The 27537-nt window shown below is 43.3% G+C and overlaps 3 protein-coding genes across 7 annotated transcripts; 1 reads left to right on the forward strand and 2 right to left on the reverse strand.

Annotated features, from left to right (window-relative positions):
- On the reverse strand, positions 941-19800 carry MLH3 (mutL homolog 3). 5 transcript variants are annotated; one of them, XR_002440919.1, is made up of 14 exons: positions 19519-19800; positions 15852-19203; positions 12668-12766; positions 11946-12016; positions 10872-10976; positions 9090-9162; positions 8383-8454; positions 7269-7377; positions 5062-5221; positions 3741-3764; positions 3471-3549; positions 2549-2626; positions 1350-1443; positions 941-1315 (listed from the first exon to the last, which is right to left on the reverse strand). XR_002440919.1 is itself a non-coding variant. In XM_021403878.1 (14 exons), exons 2-13 carry the CDS (start codon positions 19132-19134, stop codon positions 1360-1362), a joined length of 4311 nt encoding a protein of 1436 aa, XP_021259553.1. In that variant the 5' UTR covers positions 19135-19203; positions 19519-19799; the 3' UTR covers positions 941-1315; positions 1350-1359. The 5 variants fall into 5 exon arrangements, 4 of the variants coding, with proteins under 4 accessions (XP_021259553.1, XP_021259555.1, XP_021259554.1 ...); XM_021403878.1 differs by having other exon boundaries at positions 2549-2700; positions 19519-19799; XM_021403880.1 differs by having other exon boundaries at positions 941-1443.
- ACYP1 (acylphosphatase 1) lies at positions 19971-21004 on the reverse strand. The gene is made up of 2 exons (XM_021403887.1): positions 20811-21004; positions 19971-20648 (listed from the first exon to the last, which is right to left on the reverse strand). Exons 1-2 carry the CDS (start codon positions 20892-20894, stop codon positions 20433-20435), a joined length of 300 nt encoding a protein of 99 aa, XP_021259562.1. The 5' UTR covers positions 20895-21004; the 3' UTR covers positions 19971-20432.
- ZC2HC1C (zinc finger C2HC-type containing 1C) lies at positions 21140-27421 on the forward strand. Its single transcript, XM_021403884.1, has 3 exons — positions 21140-21432; positions 22324-23599; positions 24377-27421. Exons 2-3 carry the CDS (start codon positions 22331-22333, stop codon positions 24641-24643), a joined length of 1536 nt encoding a protein of 511 aa, XP_021259559.1. The 5' UTR covers positions 21140-21432; positions 22324-22330; the 3' UTR covers positions 24644-27421.

Raw genomic sequence — 27537 nt, forward strand, 5'->3', positions numbered from 1 at the left:
GTTTTATGAGTGCAGTGAGCTGCCTGTACTTGTGCTGCAGTAGTAAGGTTAAGGTGTGCTTTCACCTAAAATGTAATTGCCGATGACTATGTGATTCAAAACTGAACTTTTGGTAGAACTTTCAGACAAATTTTGTTGAGCTACTGAAATACAAACCAGCTTTTTGGAACATGATGGAACAGAAATTCCATTCTTGATGAAAGGTAGACTTCAGAAGTCCTGTCAGCAAGTTTGTTCGCCTTTGGATCATAAGGTGGAACGCAGGTGGAGCTCAAGTTCTTGCTTCACTTATTTTAGTCTGAGGGTCTTCCCTCTCCTTTACTACTGGGTTACTAATTATTATTCTTGTGTGGGCATCTTGTCTCATTCTGAAACTTCTTGCTTTTTGTGAGGGGCAGCACAGAAAGTCTTAGAAATCTCAGGCTCTTGCAGGGTGATCAGATCATTTCTTAGTCCCTTGTAGCAAGGTATGCTAATACACTACACTACAGCTGAGGCACCAAAGGAAAGACGCTTCCACTCCTTGTTTTGTTTTTGAAACAGCAGATGTCAATATCTGATTTGTTTTTAAGTTGCTTTTTTACACAGAATGAAGATATCAGTGATCAAAGAAAAAGACATCTTTTACTGTTTTAAAATAATCATCTCCCATCTAACTTAGAATGTGATACAAAACAAAACTGGAACCTGTGGGGGGGGAAAAAAATCTGCCTATTGTAAGAAATGGAACGAGCTGTTTAGTTGTTTCTGTACACTGAGAAAGTGGGGCTACGCTAGGATTTAGAAATCACTCACTCAAGAATGCAAACTGCAGGGAGGTGGGAGAAAACAGCTGGGTGTGTCATTGCCTAGTTAAAAAGACATGGGCCTACCTAGAATCAAACCTGTATTTACTAAGAAGCTGGTCAGTCCTCATTCCAACCACTGTCAGAAACCCAAGGAACGTTTAGTTAATTTTATTAATAAATACCTCCTCCATTTCAAAGCACTCCAAAATAAATTAATTAAAAGTCTCTGTATCGCACAGAATTCTGCCATTCTGCTTGCAGTAACTGTGACTGGCTGAAATTTCTTGCCATCCGTAGTCGAGCACTGACGTATGACTCACATTTACAAAGCAGTTCCTTAGTGCTGAAGATGCTTCTCCAAGCTCCAAGGGTGGGCTTCTGCCATGTTCTCCTGGCTGGTCTCTTCTTCTTAGGTCAGTTCTCAGGGCAAAACGTTGGTTATGGGCTGGCTTGGGAACTTGGCTCCAAACAAGATGTTGTTTAACAACAAGAGAACCTGGATCACGCCAACACTGATGGAGTCTGCACTGTTCAGCACTTCATTGTAGGATTGTGATACTGGTTTGCAGTTTCACCTTTTTTGGTTAGGATCTTTGTTTCCAAACAGTTGCCATGCTCGCACCATTTTCCGCAGTCTAGCCAAGTTAGGTTTAGGCTGGAGGGAGAAAAATTAAGAAGCACTAAGTCTAAGAGATGTGGAGCTCTTGGAACAGGTCCAGAGGAGGGCCACCAAGATGATCAGAGGGCTGGAGCACCTCTCTTATGAAGAAAGGTTGAGGGAACTAGGCTTGTTTATCTTGGGAAAGAGAAGGCTCCAGGGAGACCTCACTATGGTCTTCCAGTACTTGAAGGGAGCATATAAACAGGAGGGGGAACGACTGTTTACGTGGGTGGATAGTGATAGGACAAGGGGGAATGGTTTTAAACTAAGACAAGGGAGATGTAGGTTAGATATTAGGAGGAAGTTTTTCACACAGAGGGTGGTGACGCACTGGAACAGGTTGCCCAGGGAGGTTGTGGATGCCCCATCCCTGGAGGCATTCAAGGCCAGACTGGACGTGGCTCTGGGCAGCCTGGTCTAGTGACTGGCGACCCTGCACTCAGCAGGAGGGTTGAAACTCAATGATCATTATGGTCCTTTTCAACCCAAGCCATTCTATGATTCTATGGTAAGTCATAAGTCATAAACCAATTTCAGTGCCTCCATACTCTTTTCTCTAATAGAAACATTCCCATTTTCATGTCTAATTCAAAGTCCCACATGATTTCCAACAGAAGTTAATTTAATAACTTATTATATTATTTGCAAAAGGGAAGGAGTTAGGATTTTTTTATTTTTTAAAATTTTCATGTTGCTATGTCTTTGGGTTTTTTCCCCCCCATTTTATGGCATTTTCAACTTTGGGAAAGTAGGTGTTTATTTAATCTTTAGCATCTTTGCTCCCGGCAGAATATCAGCATTTACATGTTTTCAAAGTTTGACACTTATAAACTGCAACTGCTTTAAAAACACGCTCAACTTTAAGCACTAGTTGACTCCATTCAAGTCAGTGCAACCATTCAAATGGAATATGGTTAAGATCTTTGCCAAAGTTTTCACAGAACAGAGGCTTAATTTTCTCAAGTTTTATTTTACTAATAACAGCTATGTAAAAGTTCAAATAAGATGCAGCAATTGTGATCCTATTTCTAACACGGATGCATGATATGCCTCTGATAATCCAGACAATGCTGTCCTCTTTCAGTACCCCATACAGTACCTGCATTTCCGGCTGTAGATGGTCAGTGTCTGCAAGGGGCATCATGGAAGGTCTTCCATGAGCACATTGGAAGGGCAGCTGGCAAGATGACAAAGCTTCAATGAGCTGACAGCTCTCCTCTGAAGTCAAACTGTCATTAAACTTAATAGCTCCTGGAACAACATAAAATTCTTGCACGTGCTGCCAAAGAGAATTCAAACAACCTAACAGACCTCCCTCAACAGAGGGAAGAAAGAAAGAATTTTCTTAGAAAGAAAATAGGGCAGCTCCCAGAGACTACAGACTAACAGCAAAAGCTGACTTAAGGCTTAGCTCAATTAACCATGCTGTTGCATAATGATCAGCTATCCAGAGCCTAAACTGTTGCATCTAATTCAAGTCTGACGGATTGCAGGATTATTAGATTCTGGCTTTTCAGATGGCGTTGCAAGAATAGACTTTTTTTAGGGCTGAAAATGCAATCAGCTCACATGTCAAGAGTTAGTAAAACCAGAAGATAGCCTTTATCAGTTCTACAGAACTGATATCATTTCTATGCACTTGCCACTGACAGGCATGAGTTCCAAAACCAAATGCCAGCTCTGCCACTAAGTCCGTTCTCACAAGTGGGCACATAATGGCATCCAGAGGAAATTAAAGCAGAACATTAAAGAGTCATATCAGAAGTGTCTGTTATCTTTAGCTTTAACAGATTCACAAGACTATCTGCAATCTGTGTCCTGCCTTTCAGCTATGAGACTTGTTTAGAATGCAGTGACACACCATGGAAATAGGCTGTTATCTCCTCATCCCTATGAAACAGTCTGTAACCATGCAATTCCTGCAAACACATTCTGAAAACACTACCCTGGGAATTTTGTCATATGAAAACAGAAAGCTTAAAAAATAAATGAAAGAATAAAGAAAAATACGGTTCCCCTACCGTGACAGGCTTGGGAAGCTAACACCTTCAGAAATGTCAGAGGCAGTGTCCCTCGTGCTCCTCCTGTGGTCTGCACTAGCTAAAATGAGTAAGGGAACATCATCTTACATTCCATGTAATATGAAAAATAAGGAGAACTGTAACAAGAATGAGCTACAAATAACCTAAATCCACATCTCTTTGTTTGGTGCTTAACACACTTATTCCCTCCGGTTCTTTCAATAAGCTTTGCATTATTCCAGTTAACTTCAGAAGCAGACAGCTACTCACCTCAACTTGTTCTTGAATAAACTCCTGAAAAGAAAAAAGTAAGATATTAAGTTGGTATTTCTCCCTTTCACTGCCCATACCCCTCTTCTCCCTCTTCATGTATAATTTAATATGTAAGTTCCAGATACGCCCCAGGAAAAATGATGCAGTTGCTTGTACACTGACCACAGTGTGAAAGATCCAGGTGCAAGTCCTGATCCCTCCAAGTCTTCTCAGACTTGAATCTAATCACTTGATTTCTCTGCATCAGTTTCCTTAAAAAACATACCCTGTTACACATAATATATGCTCTCTGTATACAAAATATATGAGAAGATACCTGCAAAACGGGTGTCATGGAACTCTAATACTTCAGTCTAACGAATACACATTCCCATAATTGCCCTTTCTTCTTTGAATAATAGTCCAGTGTGGATTTCATTTCTGATGTCTAAGATACAAGGAATTCTTAATCACAAAGACGTGCTACCAGTCCTCGTTAAAACAAAAAGGATCACAGAATTGGTCTGCCAAAATGCTCATGAGATCTTGAGGCTTCAGCTAAGAAAGAGTGCTAGTGAGGGACAGACCTGATTCTCAGCTAAGTACCATTCAGACATATGCATATTTTTTAAAACCTTTCTCCACTGCTTTCTGCACTTTCGACACACTGGAGAGTGCACTTTGACTTTTCCCTGCTTCTAGCAGGATTGGAAATGAAAAAGTAATCAGATGGATCATCTTTTCTTCTTTTCATATAGAAAAAGATGGGTGGCAAGGCTGGACTGATTCACAGTGGCTTAGCCTACCAGCTGAACACAGTACTCCAGAAACAATTTTTAAGGAGAGTCCTTAATGCACTTATGATTGTAGAGAATTGTTTACAATGGAAACTACAAGCAATTCATTCAGCAATTTCTTCTTCAGACAGCTTTTTTTCTTCTTCAGAAACAGCTTTTAGAAAGCTGAACTGCCTGTGCAGAGATTTCATTAAAACAACTTTAAATCCTAACAAGTAATATTTCTGTATCAGCAATATTAAATATTTTACTGTTCATTCAAGCATTCAGGAAGGATGAGCAGTAAACTGATGAAACATCTGAACTACCTACTACGTTTCTTTGCTTTTCCACTATTTCAAGTCTGAAACAGACTTCTGTTGTTTCTGTTATCGTTCAGGGATTTCAACTACAGGATTATTCAGCTACTAGAAGAGATGGCACCTACACTGGCCAAGAGACTTCTTTGTCTCTCTCATAAGAAAGATATGCTATACTTTGGGTCATTAACACAGAAAAAAAGACAGTATCACAAATTGCTTTGATCCATATCCATAGCTGACCTCCACAATGCTTTTAGTGACAGGCTGTCTTTTCCGTCGTAATTCATTGGCCTCTCTTTCTATAAAACACAGTGGCACTTTCTCGACTAGAATCAAGGAGCTGTTGGTCTCAGGAAATGATAATTCAAGGCCCAGATCCTTCAAATTTTTGTAGCAGCACCTAAAGAAAAAAAAAACAAAACAAAACAACATCAACAAACAAAACAGAAATAAGACAGAAGCAGCTACTTCTTCACAGCTTACGTGGATATTTGTGTAGTCTCCATGTTTCTTCCTAAAAGTTTCCTATGTTGAAAACCATACTTGAGATTCCAGTTAATTTTGTCCTTTCACTCTTCCTTCTACTATGTTTTTCACTCCAGTCAACTATGCATACTGTATGTTCCTCAGCCACAAGATCTAGACACAATATTTCTGTCCTATACCGAGAGCTTTATATTTGAATTTATAAATTTTTATTTTCTAAAGATGCACAAGAGGTCTGATTCAAGGAAAAATTACCAACTTATTACATAAATACCACCACCACACATCCTCCAAACATTAAAGTTACGCACTACAAAGACTGCTTTAAGCCTAGCCTAAAAAACAGTTATTTCAATTGACACGTAACAGCAAATGCTTACAACAGAAAAATACTTTAAGAGATTTGTGCTGGTTTAAAGAACTCATGTCCTGTTAAGCAAAGCAAAGAGAGCCAAGGAAAGAACAACCTTTAATTAAACTGATGTGTGTCACCCTATGGATGGAAAAATACACACAAAAACTGGAGTTCACAGTCAGATGAGAACTTGTCATCAAAAAGAGAAGAAACTGTCAGCAATCATTATCAAATAGTTCCATGTATGTGTACATTTTGGTGATTTCTACATTAAACAGTAAAAATTCAAAAATCCCCTCTGTATTTCACTGTCATGATGGTTCAATAAGCAAGCAGTTCATGCAAGCAGTAGCCAAAAACAGCAGACAAAATACTAAGCATGGATGTAACACAAAGAAGACAGGGGAACAACTGCAAAGCTGCTGTAGAAATCAATGGGATACTGTCCTTTGGTTTATTGTATGCGGTTTTGGCCATCCGGTCTCAAAAGTAGATATATCAGAAATGGAAGATATTCAAAGATTAGTGTAAAAATAATTCAGAGTTGGCCTTGAGGCATTAAAAATATTGTGATATTGGCAAGAATATCATTAAAGGATAGAAACAAAGGCATCCAAATACTGCTGAATTATGAGCAGCCACAGTTACCCTCTCACACTTCTCATACAGCAGGTGGTACATAATGGTGCTTTACACTTTCCTTTAGAATTTCTGGTATTGGCCATTGTTACACAAAAGAGTTACCAAACTTATACCAGTGATAGTTATGATTGGAATACACCCAAAAAGGACATGCCACCAAACAAGCGTATCCCTAAAATAGATAGCAATTTTAATAAGGAGTGATTTAAAAGCTGTTGAGTTTGTCACAGGCATCACAAAAAAAGAGGAGTTTGAGAATAACAGCGAAGTAGACCTATGGAAGTTAGAGAATTTCAACTGAACATGAACAACATGGGAAAGAGAAACAAACACAAATGCATGTGGGAAGGGGCAGTCAGGGATATTTTGAGGAAATAAAAATGACTAATTAGTGTTCAGTATGTGTATAATAGCTGAACAATAAATCTGTATCTAGTCTACACTCTTGCAATACAAAAGTTAAATTTCCTAATAGTTACTAGTACACCATTCTGAAGCATTTGGGAAACAGTGCTCATTAGTTAGTCTTGGCAAACATCTACGATTAAGGAATGCATTTTTGAAGGATTCACAATACAAGCTTTCCATAGCCCATCCCTCCCCTCTCCAACAGAGTCTATTAAATCAGTTCCTGTTTCTATACTATGGGCACTGCACTCCACTGCGCACTTCCAAGTCCTCGTCTCCAGACAGCAGGAGCTGCTGGAGACTTCTGGGACACTCCTCTGGCTCATGCATCACAGTTTGCTTTGCCAGGGAAACCACAGCATATTGCAGTGGCATAGGGATAGCACACCACGGGGTTTTGTCTTAAGATGTAATGATGTGCCCAAGAAGCACGGCTATTTTCCACACTATAGATACAGCCAACTGGTTTCTGCTCAGGAAAGGATCGACAAATGTGGTAACCTAGCAATATAGTGAAATCTTCCCCCAAAGTTTAGCGCTACTGGCCATTACTAACCGTAGAATTCTTCTTTGTTCTTCAGTAACTTCAATCTCTAAAGGGGGAGAGATGGAGGAAGACAGTAATTTCTTCTTGCCGCATGCTGTAGCTTCCTTCTCATAGGAATCTGTGAATGAAACATTTAGAAATATGCCTCTTTGAATACTTATGCAGGCATTGCCCTTAATGACCCGATGGTTTGGCATGTAATCCTCTGTTTGGATTAAAAATGACCACAGAATGCCTTCTCCTGAAACTTGTGGAGGACTGGGAATGTCACAAACTAGACATCTAGTCCCAGGGGAGAGGTTGGTTAATGCCACTTTGTTTTTTTCCCACCGGTTCCAAAAAAGAGTCACCCTAAATAGCAAGAAAAACCTACTGATATATTTAGTCCAACACACAGACAGCGATTTTTCCACAGAAAAAATCTCTCATAAATGGCATTAAGATACTATTCATTAAGCATCTCTCCTTTTAGTCTTCAGCCTTTTTCAGTACCTCACCAAAAGGAGCAGATTTCCTGGAAATCTCTCTGCAGGAACTGCACAGTATTTCTCAATGAAAGAAAAAGTCAATGATTTTTAAATACTTGATGGATAGTCATTGTACTTTTTAACGCTGAAACCAGTGGCTAATGAGCTTACAGAAAAGACCATTATCCCTTTGCAAACAGTTTCAGAATGTAAAAATTTTAGGCTTCAAGTGTGGTATTCAGCTAAAAAGGAACCAAACCAAACAAACTATGCTCTTTAGTCTGCACCCCATGTCTTATTCTCCACAGCATAATCACAAACTCTTATTGATGTTTTTCTATTTCCTGTTCATTGTTTTTCCTATCTGTCTTCCTACTCTTTCATTACATTGGGACTATTTTAGTTTGATAGGGTGCATATTTTCTATTTTTGGACACGCTGTAACAATTTTCACTGCCAATACTATGACTACTACAAATATTGAATGGTTGTACTCTGCTAGAGATCAAGGTCAAGATGACAAATCAATATTCTATTGGTTCCATATAGCCCAGATTTATCCTTATGACAAGTTAGTTAGTGAGCTTTCCCTTTAAGACAGCTCTTGTTTGCACATTCCTGTGTGCTATCTTTCCTAAAACCATCTGCATTCTCACCTGCAATAAGCTGCTCCAAGCGGATCCGTTCATGAGCTGCATGTTGGTCCACCAAAACCAAGAGGTTTCCACCTAAAAACGTACAAGAGATTAGAAATAGGTAACTTTGTACCCAACAACCACACAGAAAAGAAGGAAAGAAGAATGACCACTCCCTAGAGGCCACATTTACAAGATAAATACCAGTTAGTTTTACAGGTGTGAAGTGAGGGGGAAGACCGCTGGCAGAACAAAGTCATTACAGAACTGAAATGAAATGATCCAAATGAGTAATTTAAATTAAGGGCAATTAGAAGACTTTGTCTATAGGAGTCTTCTTTTAACTTCAGAATGAAAGCTGAAGTCACCAAGAACGGTTCTGTTTAATACCATCTTTAAAACGTTACAAAAATTACTGATTTTGAAAGCCTTTTCTGCACAGCTTCAGTAAGCTGGAGCAATGAATATCCAGACACTGTGAACACAGTCTGAAAGATGTTAGTAATTCGAGTATAATCTATTTTTATAATACTAATCTGAAGGCAATAGGAACATTCAGTGACGTCCAAAATAAAGAGAAAGAAGATCCAGAAAATTTCATGTGAAGGCTAACATTTTCCTCTACTCACAGTATCATCCCAAAGCAAGAAACAATACAAGCAGGACTGTGTTCCCTCTGCAGTTTAAGTGCACTTGAGAGCTACTTTAATACTTATAGCAGCTCTTACCTTCCTTTTTATCCATTTCATTCCTAGTGTTGATTACACAAGCAATAAATTTATTGTCCACTTGCTGAAGAACCTGAAAGATACTCAGAACAATCATTAGCCAGTGGTACAAGAAAGCAGTATTAGAAGGGGGACTAGAAACGCATCCTTTCTAACCTCAAAGGCTGAAAGAATTTGGCCTAGAAAAACCAACACTATGAAATTATATAATTATTCTTTATAATACAGTGAGGGGCTAAATATGGAAAAGGCAGCAATTACTTAGGCTAGAAGGCAACACTAAAAGAAGGTCAAACGACCATAAATTGGTCATGAAACAGTTTAGTCTGGAATAAAAAAGAAAGTTGCAAAATATCCAACAAAACAATTCTCAATCTGTCTTTTGAAAAAGAGTTGCAAGGGCAAGAACTGGTAAGGTGGGGGCTGGAAATTTACAGAATGGATAACACGGTGGGGTAGAAGCCTCCTTCTCTCCCTCCTTGAGCTGGGAATCAAAGCTGTTCACAGCTGGCAGAATATAAACAACCTTTTATAATTTGAGCTATGCTTAAGGGCTTGTGCTATCATTTGTAGTAGTCAGGAAGCAATTTCTTCCCTCTTTTTCTTATGCCTGACTTGCTCTTGAGAGTTGATTCCAACTTCCTCCCAAGCAGCGTACATCAACCAGATCTTCAGATGGAATACTGAGCAGTGATGCATCATGCTTTCAGTATCTAATTTTTATACTTAAATTAACAGATGCAACATAAGGAAGGAGGCTCCCTGACTGACATGTACAGAGCTCACTGCGAATACTGTCTTACAACGCATGTATTGTCCACCTCCTAGGTAAAAATGAATAGATGATCATATTTCTTTGAAGGGATACTAGACATTAATGATTTTTTCTATCTTTTCCTTCTGTTTTACAGCTATCTTCTCCTCTCTTTTTGAAACATAATTTGTTTCCTGTAATAACTTCATTTCTCTTGTTATTCCTGTGTGCGCAACATAAAGGGAGAATCACTTCGATCCTTCTCCACCCTGACCTTAATATTACCATGTCCCACCCAGTCAGAACCAGCAATCTCAAAGTCAGCAACATGATCGCATGAGAATAATGCTAGCTTGCAAGCTGTTAGTCATTAATATGAAAGAGAGGGAGAGAATTCACTTTGATATTTCAATAAATGCAAAGAACATAAGCTGAAGCCATACATTCACATGAGCTTTTAAGTTAACTATCAAAACATACAATAAAAGAGCATTAGAATAGTTAGACTTCATGTTATGATGCTATTTTTAAGAATCACTTTTCAGAGCAGATAAAAATCTTAAAAAGAAATTTCAAGTCTTTCCAGGAAATCTAGGATTTGCTTTTGAAACCACTCTGCGTAAGAATTAAATTTCTAAAGTCAATAAATACAGAACACATAGGACACAGATTTCAAGAGAACATGAACTAGCAAATATTTACAACAAATATAAAAAGCCACCTGTTGAAATATCATTTAGTTAACAGTGTTTAAAAGCAGCAGCAACAAGGTTCCCTGTTGATTTGATTTAACCATGCAGCCAAGGAATTTTAGTCACTTTGCAGATAGATGGTTATCCAGATATTAAGATCTGGCTTGACATAAGTGTCTGACGATATCATACACAAGATTTCTGATTGTGTTTGTGAAAATTAAGGATATGATCTATTTCCCTAGATACCTCTCTCCTAAAAGGCAGAAACATCAGAAAATCCCAACCGCTGAGTGGGAATTATAGCATGAAAACTAGTAATAGATCATATTGTACCTGCATTGAGTGAACCATGTCTTTGGTAAAACGATACGGATACAAAATATTATGAATTTTCACAGCAAGATTCTCAGCCTGACCGCTGGTCACATCAACAGCTATCTGTAAAAAAAGTGAATTACATGAATAGTTTATAGGCTCGAGCCACCTATGAAGACTACTGGGAAAAAAAAAAAAAGTCTTATTTGGGAAAAAACATTCTGGAAATAGCTCTTCATATTTTGACAAACCAAGCTTTCCACTCAATCGTAGCACAAGTTAAAGATATAATCTGGCAATCCCTCTGCTTCCCATTTCTTTTCCCATCTGGGTATTACCTGCTAACTTCAGTGCAGTCAGCTAGTTGTGAATACCTGTCAGAAAACCTGACGTTGACTACTAGCCTAGGTAAGCTCCCAGTGGACTGAGTGTTTTTAAAATGTATCACCCTGAAATGACTCAGAGTCTGTCACAGTAACAAATGAACAGAACAGTTCCTTTTCAAAAATTCACCAGCAGGTGGTTTGTGACTCCATCTCCATTGTGTGCAGGTGGAAATGGTTACATACGTAAGTTTACACACGCACAACATGATGATTAAAGATAATGCTACCTCATGACAACAAAGGAAGTCTTTCTAAAAGTTCCAACATTGTTTCCCTCTCGCATGCTATAGCCCTGCTAGGCTACAAAAACAACTACAGTGAAAGAGACTTTCAAGACCCGTTGCAGCCCAGAGGAGAAAGATGAGTTGTTTTACTCTGTCCAAAGAGGACAATGTATTACCATTCTGCCATCTGATAACTCTTTTATTTTAAGATGAACATTTCTGTAGATAAGAAGATAGCTTACAAGAATGTTTTGCTTTTGAAATGATGGAAGGTGAAAGATTAGCCCAATACCTGCTTCTCCAACTGAATATACGCACAAAAATGACTTACATATAAACCACCTGTAAAACATAATTGCAGGGTCTGTAGTCTAAAATATCACTGAGTAAATTATACAGAACAGTTACAATACTTGCCATTTTGGTCGCCATATCAGATAAAGTAACTCCTGTGTTAGCATGAGATGCAAGATAATACTTACCTCTGGGCAGCGAACAAAAACAGGATTATCCCATTCTGAAAGCATCGACTGCAGAGACTCGCCTTCACCACCTGGGAAAGAGCATACAGATAATACAGGGACTACCATAAGCTGTCAGCAGAAGGTACACTGGGTACCTCAACCTCACACAAGTATTATTACAATTTTTTCTTTTAGTAAAATGGGAGAATGTACAGATAAATAACGGAGCATGAGAGTGGGCTTCTCTATTGTTTACTTTATCTAGAAGAGACCCTGCGCAGCTTCCTGAGCAAGCTGCAGCACAATTCAACAGGCCTTGGAAATGTGGAGGGAAAAAAAACAAAAACAACTGAAGGACCTGTTTAGCTACCCACTGCTTCTGGACAAAGCCACATACCAAAAAGGTGATTTCATCTGTTCTACCTCAAAAAGAATGTGTGGATTGAAGCTATTTTTCACATTCCAAGGTTGGAATGAGTTCAAAGAAGGGACTAGGTAATTATTCTTTAAGCTACTGGCATCATTCAACAAAGAGCTGGGTATTTAATCTGTAAATAAGTACCCCCTAACCTGCCTTCAACCCTAGAAGAGTTTTTTTTTCCAGTTCTAGATCTGAGATGACTCACACAGTCCCATTGTTAGGAGACCTTGAGTAATTCTGGGTTCCTGTTGGGACATCTGGGAGAATTCTTTGACTTGTTTTTAAAGCAGTACACTGTGTCCTGGAAAGCTGGCCCTACCTCTCTGATCCTGGCTTGCTAGAGTCTTCTCTTTTCGATGTCTAGGAAGGAAGGGTAGCACAATCTCACTTCTAAAGGGATGGCACCTGCACTGAAACCCTAAACACAACATAAATTTACTGCTGCAGATTCATCAGTGTGCAAAATTACAAAAGGCTACACAATTATATTCTCACAAATGAATGTATGCTTAGCCCTGGGAAAATTAGACTCTTACACTGATTTGGCAATCTAGCATGAAGAAATAGCAGCACATATGTGAAAAAAAAAAAAAAAAAGAGAATTATCAGATACACTTGCATCTGGAAATGTGGCTTCTGCAAGACCGTCATTCTTAAAAACTGGCTACTGCTTTAATCACATAAAAATTACTTCAAGAATTAATGCAATCAGAAGTGTTATCCTAAGAGGAAAGAGAGGGCATACAGATAATCAAAACACTCTCGACTTCCCTCTTTTCAGGAGTGGCAGAACTATCAATCCATTACCACCACCATCAATAGTTACCAGCAGTTATCAGCACCTTGTAAGACTGAAAACTACAAGCCAGTAAGACCACGTGACATATCAAAGTTAGCCTAACAACATGTTCCTACCCGCCCAGAAATGATTTAATGATATTACAAACCTGCACTGTTATCAACATTATTAAGCGGCTCAGATTTCCAGCACAGTGGTAAACATTTCACCCTTCCTTTGGTACAATTCAGATTTCTATTCTTCATGAAATAATAACGAATTAATAAAGTTCCTTTCTACTAAGAAGTTAAGGGTGTGCATTCAGGAAACATGGCAGAGTGATAAAGCCAAAGAAAAACAGCTGCGTGCTGATAAACTCAGTAGGAAAAGGTTCTATGAGGTCCTGTGGCCAGTTCATAGACTTCTGACCATTGGCTGGGGACTGGATTCTTGAGAGGATTCTCAAACTGGCAGTCCAGCACAGCAAGGTAACTCAGCATCCAACTGTCACAAAACTCAGCCACAGACTCTCTTACCTAACGCAGGGCAAGATGCCCTGATGCGATTCCTGGTGAACTGGGACAAAATTAAGAATTCCACCTCATTCAGACTTTGATAAAACGTTTATAGCTGTTGTCTCAGAGAGAGATTATCTCTCAAGTTCACAGAACTGTCAATCATTTACATGAACAGGAGTCCAATGTTTTATACATGTCATAAACAAAGAAAGGGGCATTTCCCTCCCTCTTGTCACAGGGAAAATCCTTGCTCAGGACATACATTGTCCATGAAGTTAGGCTTTTCTTGTCCAAAGGCCAGTGAGAATTCAGAGCTCACAGAGATATTATTAAAACTACTATTCTGACAGGTAACATCAGAAAAGATGCCAAGGATAACTTCTCTATCTTATACATGCACACCATATATGATTAGAATACTTGAATATTGATTTTCACTTGCCTCAATTACGTTATTATTATATTGATGCAGAACACTAGATTGTTCAGAAAGTCATTTGATGATGAAAAAAAAACATGATAAATTTTCCTGTAATGGTCAGCTTAATCAGTTCGAAGATGCCTAAGTCTAACCTACAAAATCTTACGTTTCTCTTGAGCACATTGAATATGTAGCCTATGACTAGACAAGATGGCAGACAGCCACTGCTGAGATGGAGGATATCCATACGAATCATAGAATCACTGAGGTTAGAAAAGACCTCTAAGATCATCTAGTCCAACCATCCACCTACCATCAATGTTGCCCACTAAACCATGTTCCTTAGTACTACATCTACACATTTCTTGAACACCTCCAGGTATGGTGAACTTCACCTCCCTCAGCATCCCATTCCAGGGCCTGACCACTCTTTTGGAGAAGTTTGTCCTAACATCCAACCTGAAGCTCCCTTGGTGCAACTTGAGGCCTTTCCCTCTCATCCTACTGCTAGTTACATAAGAGAAGAGGCCGACCCCCACTTCACCACAGTCTCTTTTCAGGGAATTGTAGAAAGTGAGAAGGTGTCCCTTGAGCCTCCTCTTCTCCAGACTAAACAATTCCAGCTCACTCAGCTGCTCCTCATAAGACCTGTGCTCCAGTTCCCTCACTGGCTTTGTTGCCCTTCCCTGAGCATGCTCCAGGGCCTCAGTGTCTTGTAGTGAGGGGCCCAAAACTGAACACAGTACTCAAGTTGTAGCCTCACCAGAGTACAGGAGTATCACCTCTCTGCTCTTGCTGGCTACACTATTTCTGATACAAGCCAGGATGCCATTGACCTTCTTGGCCACACTGCTGGCTCATGTTCAGCCAAGTGTCAACCAACATCCCTGGGTCCTTTTCCTCTGCAAAGGATATGGATCCTCTACAAGAGGATATGGATTATTCCTATCTCTTTCAATCTGCTACCAACCAGTGTAATCTCCCTAAACTTGTGTTCAAGACACTATTCTTAATAAATCAGCGGCTTTGAAATTCAAAGTCAGCTGCAAAATACTATTTTTCATTATAGTCACCGCCATTAGCTATGCATTTTTGCCAACAATGAAGAAGAGCCTGCATGCCACACTCGTAAATAATCTACACCAGTGGAGGTGACCCACTATCGCTGTTAACAGTGATGAAAGGCACCACCCACCAGTTCACTGTGCTCACATCCACTGTCTGGTCTCCATAAGCATTCAGCAAGAGTCAGTGAATTTCAGTGGGTCCAGCTTTTTCCACATGGAGGAATTCAGTTCCTCCCCTTTGCTTCATAGGCACTCCCATGTCAGAAACCATTTTATCAGACTGCCCCTTTGCTGCCATCTGTTGCACAGCAACAACACGTAATGGAATATTGGTGGAAAGGTTCAACTTCTTCTGCCATACCACCAACATCTGACTCTGATATTATGGGCCAGCATAATGAAATAGGAGGAATTAGCAGCCCTTGTATATGACAGCAATTATATGACTGTGATTACAGTAAATGTCATGAAGCTTAGTGAAAACTAAGAGCTGACATTTTTCACTATTTTATTAAAAACTATCTTTTAACATCTTAACGTTAACATGTTTTGTCTCCATAGTCACCAACACATTCTGTTTTCCAAACAGCTGCTACACATAAGGCAGTGGATTTTTCAGTATAAAGTATGAGGTGCAGCCAGCAAAATATTCTATGCACCTAGCAGAACAAATACTGTTTTCCTCATCCCATTTTTATGACAACAACAAACCATCTTACCATTCTCTGAGACAACATTCACAGCCATTGTTGTTAAATCTTTAATGCAGGCAGCTGGAAACTCTTCAGGAGGAGTGTTGTAGGTGCTCAGTCCCGTTACTTTATTGATGTAGATTGTCTTCCCCGACAAAGCATCAAAATCTTGCAGCCAGTCCGAACTACGCAAATCATCTCTGGGATCACCTGTACTTGCACTGTCTGCAGAGAATGCCAAGTTACTTGGGAAGGTCATGCAGTGAAGCTCAGGATCTTTCACATTTTGTTTTGGTGATTCATCTAACATACTTTCATCTTCACAAACGATGTTAATACCGTCTTTTTTTGCTGGAAATGGTAAAACACTGCTTGCAGAGACTGTGTACTCTCTTTCAGTGCTGCTGAGTGGTGGTAGGCTGACAGTACATTTCATGGATTCTGCTCTTAAGTCATCTGACTGTGAGCAAGCATCCCCCTTAGAAATGCTGCAACCTTCCCTCATTTCTTCCACTGAGGATTTATACATTTGACAAGGGTTATACAAAAAATCATTATTTGAAGATTCAAGATCAAAAGAGCGGTTATCTTTTCTACTTGAATCTGTTTGGAATTGTTCACCCAGTTGTTTTACTTCTTTGTGATCACTTTTCATTCGGCACAGTTTAGATGATAGGGATCCCGGAGATCTTCCACTACTTATGGTTTTTTTACTAACCTCTGAGTAATCAGACAACGTCAAAGGACTGTGACAAAGGGCTCGTTTGTCCAGTGAAGTTTCTCCACTGCAGAGTAAAGCCTCATCCAAAGGTTTCAAAACATGGCTGTTATTATTAGAATCCAAAGTTGGAGTCTCACAAATGTTCAAGCGCCCATGATTGTCACTGCGATTCCTTGAAAAGTCACAATTAGCTTGTGCACTAAAAACTGGGAGACAAAATTCACTCTGCTCTGGTAGTGGTGTTGGTAGTGTACAGTTGACTCTCCCGTAATATCTCCTGAACTTTTCTAATGAACCCAGCTGCGTGGATAGGCTCAGCTTCTTGCAAGGCTGTGATCTCGGATCAGCTATTTGTCTTCTAGGGCTTTTTTTAGCTTTACTGTGAGGAATACCTGAAGATGTTGCCAGCGGCAAGTCTGTAACATTTGACGTTTCATTATGCCTTTTACTGGTGGCAGTGGACACGTCTCTCCCATCACGCGCTTGACTTGGCAAACTTTTATTCTCCAACTGCTCATTTCCATCAGCTGTGCCTATTTCTCTGCTGCAGAGAGGTATATATTCTTTATTCACATTACTAGAAATATCCTTAGCATTTAAAGACTGAAATGGCAAACTCACTTTGTGTCTGAAGGTGTGCTTGGCACTGACAGGGCCAGCTCTACAGTGCATGTTTAATGCAAGATTTGTTTCTGTTTGTTCACGAGGTGGCTCATTTTGCATCACACATGTTATGAGGCCTAAGCGAGAATGCACTATTTTTGGTACTGAACTAAGAGGCCCTCTTCCAACATTATCTATCTCTTCAGTTGTTTCCCTGTCTCCTTCTCTTGCATTATGTAGTCTTATCAATGAACTTCCATAGACAGTTTCAGATTCCCCTGCTGTTTCAGTAGGGTCTTCTCTCTCAGACGGCCACTGAGCAAAACCATTATTTGAGATACAGACCATACTGCTTTTCTGCACAACTTTGTCTTGTTGGTTTCCTACATCTTTTGCACAATTCTCAGCACAATGCCGCAAGTCACCACAACTGTCTATTTTTATTGTTTCTGATCTGGCCCCTTCAGTGAAAGACGAATGGAGATTTTCTGAAGATTTGAGATGAGTATCACACGCTTTTTGGGAACTGTTTGTGTCTTTTGGCTCCTGTTCTGACATATCAGACATAATGAAATTAGAAGTGGTGTCATCTTTCTTGGGCAGTGGAATCTCTGCTTTTTTGTTTCTACATTGACCGGCGGGTTCAGCAATCTTCTGATTTGAGGAAATTTCAGTTGCCTGTGTATTTTTATTTGACTCTGTAGGATCTGAAGATTTTTTTCCCAATATGGATTTTCTTTTGACATCTTTTGATTGCAATTTACACACTTCATAGGAATCTATAATTTCATCGCACGCTTTCTTAAAGTTTTCTTGGATGCTCTTATCATCAGGGAGTGTGGGCTTCATAACTGGAGCATTATACAAACAAAAATTATTATCCTCATTAAACTCTTTGATGTCCTCACAACAAGGTTCAACAAATAAATGTTCTCGTTTCAAAAACATTTTCACTCCTTCCTCTACACAAGCTAGAAGAACATCCCAGTTCTGGAACTCGATCAGAGTTTTTGCTGGTTCCAGAGACACATCATAGTCACTGTACGCACAGGTCACATTGAGAACAAAGATCCCGTACAACTCTGGGCCACAACGAAGGCGACCAGGACTTGAGGAAGCCTGTCTGCTCACAGGGACACTTTTTGCCTTGCAAATGACACTTTCTTTTCTTAATAAAAAATCAATTAGTTTATGTAGTCTTGTCTTTAAAACAAGCCTTCTATTCACATACAAAAACTGCATATTCTTATTGTAATGTCCTTCAGAACTGATATAGCCACTTATCTCAAATCCCCCAGACTTATGCTTTATTTCTCTTAACTTCTGAGATCTGCCCAGTCCATATATTTGACAAAAACGAGAGTAAACATCTCTTGTCTTCGGGAGCTGAAGCACCATAGAACACGAAACATCATTTCTTAAAGAAAGAGAAACAGAGGGATGCATCAACGAGATAGCCTCTACTTTCTGTCTCACTCTCTCAAATTCCAGCACAGGATCCATACACCTTCTCCTCACTGGTAACTGATGGAACAGATTACACACGGTCACTGTCGTTCCACCACTTGGTCTGTTCAATTCAGCTTCACAGACTTCCAGCGCATGCCCATTGTGAAACAGTTTCACAAAAGTTTTTGCTGTCTTGGCGGTCTTAGATGAAACTTCCACAACACTGGCCATGTTTGCTATGCTTGCCAGAGCCTCCCCTCTAAAGCCGTAGAATGTCAGATTCTCTAAGTCTGCCACTGAGCTGCACTTACTAGTGAAGTACCGCTTTCCCATTTTACTTAAGTCCTCTCTCCCCATGCCAGAGCCATTGTCCACCACCTGGATCTTAAAAGCTTCCAAATCCACCCTAACAGCTACACACGTTGCTTTGGCATCGATGCTGTTGAGGACAAGCTCCTCAACACACTGGCCCAGTGAGGTGACCGTCACTCCAGAGCGCAGCCTGGCTTGCACATCCTCTGCCAAGTGCTCAATCATGTCAAAAGCTGGTAGGAGAGAAACTTGGGAAACTGCAGGGAGATCACGGCTTTGTGTTCTTGATAACAGCTGTGCAGGTGGGGAGGAAAAAAAAAAAAGGAAAAAAAGGAAAAAATTATCATTGAAGGCCTGCTTTTTTTCCCCGAGTACTAAAAGGCCCAGCCTTTGAGTACACATCTCCACACGGCCAGAAGCTGAGTCCGTGCACTCAACAACACACCTGCTGCCCAAATCCAGTGTAAATCAAGGAAAATCTGGCCACAGTGGGGCCAAACTTACACGGCCTGCAAGCACAGGGCCTCTGCTCCCATTAGCATCGCAAACAGGGAGGGACTAAGCATCACCAAAGGGCTGGGCTGAGAGCTCCCATCCCCTCACTTTTACCTTTTTCTCCTCCCGTTACAATCTCGAAGGAACACGGCGGGCTGGGGGAGGCTGCGCACTGAAGGACACCCCGCTCGCCCCAGTGGTCCTGGCAACCGGCAGGCCCTGAGGGCGCGAGCTCCCCGCCCCGCTGCCGGCACCGCCCCTCCCAGGCTCGCGGGGATGGGAGCGGGGCGGGGCGGGACGGGACGGCCCCGCAACGGCCGCGGCTCGAGCCCAACCGTCACGGGGCCCGGCACGCGGCGCCTGCAGCGGGGCAGCGCCGACGGGCAGCCGGGCGGGGACCGCAGGGCGTGCTGGACACTGGGCTGTCGCTCGCGACGCGGACCCACGGCTCCCGGCGGGCGGTGCATGATGGGAGCTGTAGTTTCCTCCCGCTCCCATCCGGACACAGAGGAGCGGGGAGACCGGCCCCGACAGGGTGCCAGCCCGTCCAGACAGCCACACTCAACTCAAGCAAGCTCCAAGTACTTTTATTCTAATAAAAATAAACTTCTGCGCGGGTAGAGAACAAAATAAATTGCTTCGGAGACATTTAGGTCACAACAAACTCACTTTCAGCACTATTTACAGCTGGTACCACTTCTGCAATTTCCTCCACGTGAGCGCGGCACTGCACCAATCACAGACGTTACTCAGTACTGCCGCTCAGACCTCGCTCTGCACAGGCCTTCGGGGACCAGAGGCTGTGCCCCCGGGCAGCCTCTTCAGCACAGACAGCACCGAGCTACGTTCCACCTCTCAAAGCGACGCGGGTGTTTTATCACTACATAACAGCACAACAAACCAATAAGTTAGAAATGTAACAAAATAAAAGTTCTCTAGAGCTGGATATCAGCTGATTGAGCAGGCGGGAGGTGGGGATGTTCGGCGAGGGCAGCCTGTGCTCTAGGTTGGCTGCTTTCTGGACAAGGTTACTTCCGGATCTGGAAGTCAGTGTGCTCCAGCGCCGCTATCTCCTTCTCGTTGGTGAACTCCGCCCGGCTGATGCGGGACTGGGGGCTCCCGATCTTCCGCAGCCACTCCTGCAGCTCCCGCACCCTGGCGGCCGGGCCCTGGGCCTGTCCCTGCACGGTGCCATGGCTCGTGTTCTGCACCCAGCCAACCAGCCCCAGCCGCTTGGCCTCGCTCTGAGGAGACAACACAGACGGGAGATGGCTCTCGGCCGCTAGAGCTACCAACAGCGCTCACACACAGCAGGCAGCGCGATGCTTACAAACCCCACACCGCAACAGCTGGCCCGGCCCAGCCCAGCAATCCCGGCGTTCCCGTCCCACCACCCCGCAGCGCACCTGGGTATACTTGCGAAAGAAGACACCCTGCACCCTGCCCGACACCTCGTAATCCACCGACACCAAGCCCTCGCCCCCCTCCATGGCCGCTGCAGCCCGCACCAGCCGCCGCCGCAGCCGCTAACTCCACGGCGCACGCGCAGCGCGGCTGGGAGCGGGCCTTGGCTGCCACTCAGCGACCAATGAGGACCAAGCTTCGCAGGGAAGGCGGGGCATTGCCAACAGCTTCGTGAATAATACATAACACCTCCCTGCTGCTCCCCTCCGGCCAATGGCCTTCGCTCAGACATAGAGACGAAGTCTTCCAAGAAGCAGAGCGTCCCCACGCCCCTCGAGCGCCACTTCCGCGGAGTGCAACCGTTGCGTGGCTGAGGATCCATAGAGACGCCGCTCGGCGGCGAGAGCGGCGCAGGAAGTGGTTTCCGCGTGCCGGTCTCCAGGCAACAGCCGTCAACACAGCGCGGGGCCGCAGGAGCTCGGCGCTGCTCTGGTAGGCCTGCAGGCGGGGCCGGGCCCGGGGCCCCTGCCCTCAGCTCTGTCCGGCCGCTCCCGGGGCCGCAAAGCAGATGAGCGAGGCGGGAGACGAAGCGGCTCGGCGGGAGCGCCGCGGGAGACCCTGCAGGTAACAGTGGGGGCCCATCCCACACCGCCTTTCTGGGCCCGCGATGCCTCGTGTTCCGTGCGCTCCCTGCGGGGGCGGCGGTTCAGGGACCTTGAAGCTGTGCTCCTCCTTAGGGAGGCTCTGCGTGGGCAGCCGGCAGCGGCATGCAGGGGTACGGGGCCGAGTGAGCCACGGAAAAGCTGTGGTGAGCTGAATGGGCCGTCTCCCGTCAGGCCTGCACGCCGTGCTGCCAGACGGGCGGCGCTCAGGTTGTCGGGACGGGCCTCGGGAAGTGCTCCCTGCGGGCATAGCAGCTTCCCTGGCAATGCGGTTGGCTTCTGCTGCTAAAGTGACAAGACAGGGCTCAGAAAGAACCCAGAGAAGCTAGAAAACCTTTTCGAATATTCATTCTAGCTTACAGGTGTAGACTGCTGGGAGGAAATTTTACAGGCTGAAAGAGCTGGGGCTGTTCAGCCTGGTGAAGAGAAGGCTCTGAGGTGACCCGATAGCAGCCTGTCAGTATCTAAAAGGAAGCTACAGGAAAAAAGGGGACAGACTCTTTAGCAGGGCCTGTGGTGATAGAACAAGGGGAAATGGTTTCAAGCTCAAATAGGGTAGATTTAGGTTAGATATAAGGAAAAAGTATTTTACAGTGAGGGTGGTGAGGCATTGGAACAGGTTGCCCATTGATGTGATTGAGTCCCCATCCCTAGAGACTTTCAAGATGAGGCTTTGTAAGGCCCTGGGCGACCTGATCTAGCTGTAGGTGACCCTGTTCATTGCAGGGGAGTTGGACTAGATGGCTTTTGAAGGTCCCTTCCAACTCTAAGGATTCTATGATTCTATGAAATCTGTCCAATTTTGGATGACAGTCTGTGGTGATTCTGCTTCTAACCTCAGGCTCTTTCCCAGGCACTGAATGGCTGAGCTGCAGGTGGCTTTGTTTCCACGTGTGGATTCTGTGGTGGCAGCTGCTACGCTCCCAGTGACAGACAGTTATGATTCTGAAGTCTCAGTACATCAATCCCCTCTGGAACACCTAAAGAACAGTTGTCAGCGTGAATTCCTACAAGACAAAGAGGAAAGCCTGAAGAATCCCTATGCCCGAAAGAGCCGAAGTTATTCATATTCTCTTTCTGCAGAAAACATTCAGCATAGCTCCCGGCATGGAGGCTCCAGCTCAGCTGGGCTGCAAAGCAAGCATCTTGCCAGCCAGGCCAAGACTCGTCCCTCTAAATCAGTAGCCAAACGGAAAGAAGGAGTGGATCGTTCCTATCCTCTGAAACCAATTTTTCACCACAACACTAGGAGCCTTCCTGCAGTCAACACAGGACAGCTCGTAAGTTCCCCATACATGGAGGAAGCTCTAAATAGTAGGACTAGCTCAAAGAGCAAAGGCAGGCATCTGCCAGGGAAGCCTCAGCTAGCTGCAATGCTCCCTCCTTGGACAGCAGAGCCTAAACAGTCAGATTCCTATCTATACAAGAGAGATCTGGCTTATATCCTAAGGCTGGAGGCAGATGGACAGACCCTGGAAGAGCAAATCCGAAAGAAAGAGGCTCTCCTCAGAGAGAAGCTGAGGAGAACAAAGGAAGAGCTTAGAAGGATTCAAAGAGAGAAGGAGCTGATGGAGGCAGAGGAGAGAAGAGCCAGAGAAGTGGAGAGGACTAACAGGCAAAAGGCCACGTGGCACCCTGGAGAGGAAAATATAAGAGTTACCATCAGGATGGGTGAGGGGGACTTCAGTGGGGAGCAGTCTGCAGAGGTCACTGTCCCAAAGACTGGCACTACTCTCCATCCCCAAGAGCTGGCTATGGGGAAACTGAAGAAGGAGCGGTTGGTGGCCAGCAACAACAAAATTCGAGACCGCAAACCTGTGCAGTGTTTAGCCTCATGCTCAGAGCTGGCCTTAAAACATGCCCCTTCTCCCCCTGCCCTTTCAGACTGTGGCAACAGCCTGTCTGCAGAGATGCTGTACATGCAGGCTGCCAGCCCCCCAGAGCAGGTGGAACTTGGGCAGTGCAGCTTCTGTGGCCGCAAGTTTCTCTGCACCAGGCTCAAGAAACACATGAGTGTCTGCAGCAAGAACCAGGGCTCAAAGAGGAAAACATTTGACTCCAGCAAGGCCAGAGCCAGGGGCACAGACCTGGAAGAGTTTCAGCAGTGGAAGAGCTCAGAGAGACCTCAGGTAACTTGCAGTCGCTTAGCCTTCCTCAGTTCACAAACACTGCTCACTTTCCTCCCTCCCTGAGATCTAGTTCTGAGACATGAGCACCCTCACGAGTACACAGGGCTGAGGAACACAACCCAGCCACTGCCTCTGGAAGGCACGTGCCAAGATGAATAGGTGGATCCATATAAATCTAATAGATTGGGTTGGCGGGGGGGGAAGAGGGGGTGTCGTTTCTGACTGACTTGTCTTTGTAATGCGCCATGGGGGTACTCCTGGAGAGAACTCACTCCTTGCTGTAGTCAGGATGCTTGTCGGGGCAGGCTGGGTCTGCTGTGGTAAAGATCTGTGACACTGGAGGGCTGTGGGGAACTGACTAAAAAAGCAGGTAATAAAATGGACTAGCAAACTGAGGGCAATGGAAACATGCGGCTCTGTTCCTTCAGAGCAGTTGTAGCATCTCTCTCAATCAAGTGGTTGGCAACCTTGCCCCCAGTAGGGGAGCTGGAGCTCAACTATCTTTAAGGTCCCTTCCAGCCTAAGCCATTTAATGATTTCCTCGGTGCTATTGCCTGCTTCTCTGTTCATTCTCAAGCTCTTTTTTAAGCACTGACATCTCCATCAGTAACTCCGTCAAGCCCTCCTTGGTGCTTGGTGGGATTCATTTTCCCTGGGGGGTTTTACATCAACAGAGAGTGCTCAGGGAGAGGTGTCTAGAATTGGACCCTGAGAGCAAGGCTCAGGATGGAGACTGACAGCAGTGCCAGTTGCTCTGACTGTATTTCCCTTCTGCAGAATAAGCCACCCAGAAGGAACAACTGGAGGCAGAACCATGAGGCTTTCATCCAGACCCTGCGCCAGGCCCGGCAGGTGCAGCAAGTGCTGTCCAAGGGAGGGAAGGTGTCTGACCTGCCTCCGCTGCCTCCCATTGAAAATCCAGACTACACTGCCTGCCCCTACTGCAGACGCCGCTTTGCACCCCGAGTAGCTGAGAGACACATTCCCAAATGCAAAAACATCAAGAATAGACCCCCATCCCCCTCACAGAGGAGACGCTGCTGAGGCAGTGTCCAGCTGCACCTGCTGCAGTTCCCTGCCTGCTTTCTGCCAGGAGTGCAGCCACAGACACTTGTGCTTTCTTTGTTCTCGACGCTGGCTGTGAGCACTGAGCAAGTATTTACAGTAAGCAAACAGTTCAGGACATACAGGCAGAATATCAAAGTTTGTGTACTTAGATGTGTGTGCTGGACTGTGATACTTGTGATGCCCCTCTGAGGGCCGCCTTCTCCCAGCAGGTGATCTCAACAGGAAGGCCCAGTCTACACTGTAAGGATGTCACTGTTCAGTCTGCTGAGTAGGGAAGACAGGTTGTTGCTACAGGCTGACAGCACAAAGCAACAAGGAGCAAACCAGCCATCAGAAAGGTCCTTAAGAATCATACTTTTCTTGTAGGCTGCAGAGGCTTAACTTTTTTTCTTTGAAAATATTTTCTCTGATGTGGAGATAGCTAAAGGAGAGCAGTTCATCACTGGCTGCAGACTCTTTTATTTTCCTTCCATAAAAGCAAAGAGGAGTGCTGTGCACGAGACAAATAGCTGGGCCAAAGAGAGCATCTGCCTTTCATATGCTTTGTTGCTCCGTAGATGCAGGTGTTCACTCCTGAACGTGCTAACAGTGACAGTGGTTTTGGCTGCCATAGCGTTTCTTTTTTAATTACCTACAAGTTCTCTTTTTTGCCATAGAATGGACTCTACATTCTACAGTACTATCTAGCATTTAGACAGGGCTTTTGGGAAGCACCGTACAGACTGCTGTGTTTTCCCTCCTCTGTCTATGATAGACGACAGGATCCAGAGCTACTTTCTCGATTGTTTCTCTTTGTCTCACTCGTTGCAGTGCCATTCAGTTGAATAGTGAAAGCTGTGAAGGCAGGCTTATTCTGCACTTGTTCTGCATCAGCCCAAGAGTTTTACTCAAGTGATTTTCTGGAACACTAGTGACAATCCTGGAACCATTTCCTACCAGCAGAAGAGTGTAACATACTACCATTTAGAAATCCAGCATCGTTCAGACATAAAGACTGATAACATTACTTAACTAGGAGAATGGGAAGCTATATTATTAAATACTTTCTCAACACATGAACCTCAGGCTCGGAAATTCATGGGGGTAGAAAAGCTAGCAGTAGCAGCACTTACTGCGCAGGTCTGTATGCCAATTCATGTACACAGGACAGCAGAGATGCTCTGAACTGGCCAGGCCCTTCAGGCAACAGAACAGCCATGTCAAAGTGATTACTTACTGTGTACAATAACGGGGACTCAGACTTGGGAAAGAGGAGAAGAATAAACATTCAATTAAAGAATAATGCCACACAAGATCAAAAATAGGCCATGAATAAGCTTAGACTGGAAATTAGTTTTCTAATCAGGAGAAGAGTGAGGTCATGGAAAAATCTTCCAACTAGGTTAGCAGAGGCAAGGAGCCTACACTGTTTCAAGATGGACTTCGAGAAGATCATAGAAAGGACTGTACCGCGGGAGTCAGAAACAAATGCTCTGTATCACAGTTCTTCATTTCCATCTCCAGCCTTGTGATAAAAAGTGCAATAACACACCAGCAACAGTTCTGTACTTCAGTGCATCACTTTCAGGAGCAGAGAAGGAATTTCCACAGCCACCTCCTCCTGATTCCTAACATAGCTTCTAATTACTTTCCATCTAAAACACTCAAGAACAGCTACAGCTAAAAACAAATACAGTAAAATAAAATAACCAAGCCATACACTAAGGAACTTCACAACAGGCAGTGTAACGGGTAAATAAACAACTAGATCTAATATCAAAAAGATGGAGTTTTCCTGCAGGCCAAGGTGATAGGGACCTCTGAAACACAGAGCTTTAACCCTTCCTTAAGTCATCTATTTGATTCCATCTTGGATGCTGCAATTGTAGGGCATCGTGACAAAAATACGCCGCTTCTAGTAGGAGGTGTAAGGTAGTTGTTGGTTATGTTGGCCTTATTCTGAAGGGCTTAGTTCGTCACACACTATTAAAGGGTCTTTAGGGGGAATAGATGTCCTGCAGACTTAGAGAGAGGCATCTGCTCCAAACCGGTAGCAGTTACATATTTGTCTATTTTTCCAGATTCTGATTTTCAGACTAGTCTAATATTAGACTATTTCTGTTTTGTAAAAAGTTGTTTTAAATGGTCACTGTGTTTTTTGTTCTCAAAGTAAGAACAACTACTTTGTATGAGAAAGTTGCAACAGGAAGCAATCAAAGAACAAAAAAAGTTCCAGCAGCAACTTTTGCAAGTCCTTCAGCAGTGCAGTGGCCAGCTCCTCACAGGAGCTGGAAGAAAAAAAAAACAAAAAACCCACAACAGATAAAATGCAACCAGACTGAACTGGATTAGTAAAAACCTGAATCTGAAGAAGTGCTCCAGCCTGCAATGGGTGGACCAGACTCCTGAAAGAAGTTGGAGTGCTTCTGACCTATAGACTTGTGGGCAGAGATCTCAATCCTGTGGCACACCCTAGAAAAACATGAAGGTCCCAGAAAGGGTCAGTACTGCACTGACAGCCAGGTATGTATAAGAATGTGCAAGAGAAGAGAGAAAAACAGACTCAAAACAAGGGAAAAAGGCTCACTATATCCAAACTGACTGGAAAAGTAAGACCAACACTTTAACTTCAGAACTTATTAACATAGGACAATAGAGGATAGCAAGAGGTGACCAGAAAAGGGATAGGAAAGGAATAAACTGAAAGCTTTATTCCCACAACCTTGAATTAACGAAAGATACAACTGAATTAAAGAGTAGTTAAGAAATTCAGTACCACTGCCTGTCTTGTAATGTTGATTCAATTTCCCTTGCACTATGTTTTTTTGATCCTAAAAGTCAACAAATGGTCACTAGGGTAGATACACATAGAAAGGCTTTTGATACTGTAA

This window comes from Numida meleagris, chromosome 6, assembly GCF_002078875.1.
Source record: "Numida meleagris isolate 19003 breed g44 Domestic line chromosome 6, NumMel1.0, whole genome shotgun sequence".
Taxonomy (NCBI): Eukaryota; Metazoa; Chordata; class Aves; order Galliformes; family Numididae; genus Numida; species Numida meleagris.

Coding starts and splice junctions, on each gene's coding strand:
- MLH3 (XM_021403878.1), bottom strand. CDS start 19,134: ATGATTGAGCACTTGGCAGAGGATGTGCAAGCCAGGCTGCGCTCTGGA. Junction 7,378..8,382: donor CTTGGAGCAGCTTATTGCAG/GTGAGAATGCAG, acceptor TTTCATTCACAG/ATTCCTATGAGAAGGAAGCT. Junction 3,550..3,740: donor TTATTCAAGAACAAGTTGAG/GTGAGTAGCTGT, acceptor TACTCATTTTAG/CTAGTGCAGACCACAGGAGG.
- ACYP1 (XM_021403887.1), bottom strand. CDS start 20,894: ATGGAGGGGGGCGAGGGCTTGGTGTCGGTGGATTACGAGGTGTCGGGC. Junction 20,649..20,810: donor TCTTTCGCAAGTATACCCAG/GTGCGCTGCGGG, acceptor TTGTCTCCTCAG/AGCGAGGCCAAGCGGCTGGG.
- ZC2HC1C (XM_021403884.1), top strand. CDS start 22,331: ATGGCTGAGCTGCAGGTGGCTTTGTTTCCACGTGTGGATTCTGTGGTG. Junction 23,600..24,376: donor AGAGCTCAGAGAGACCTCAG/GTAACTTGCAGT, acceptor TCCCTTCTGCAG/AATAAGCCACCCAGAAGGAA.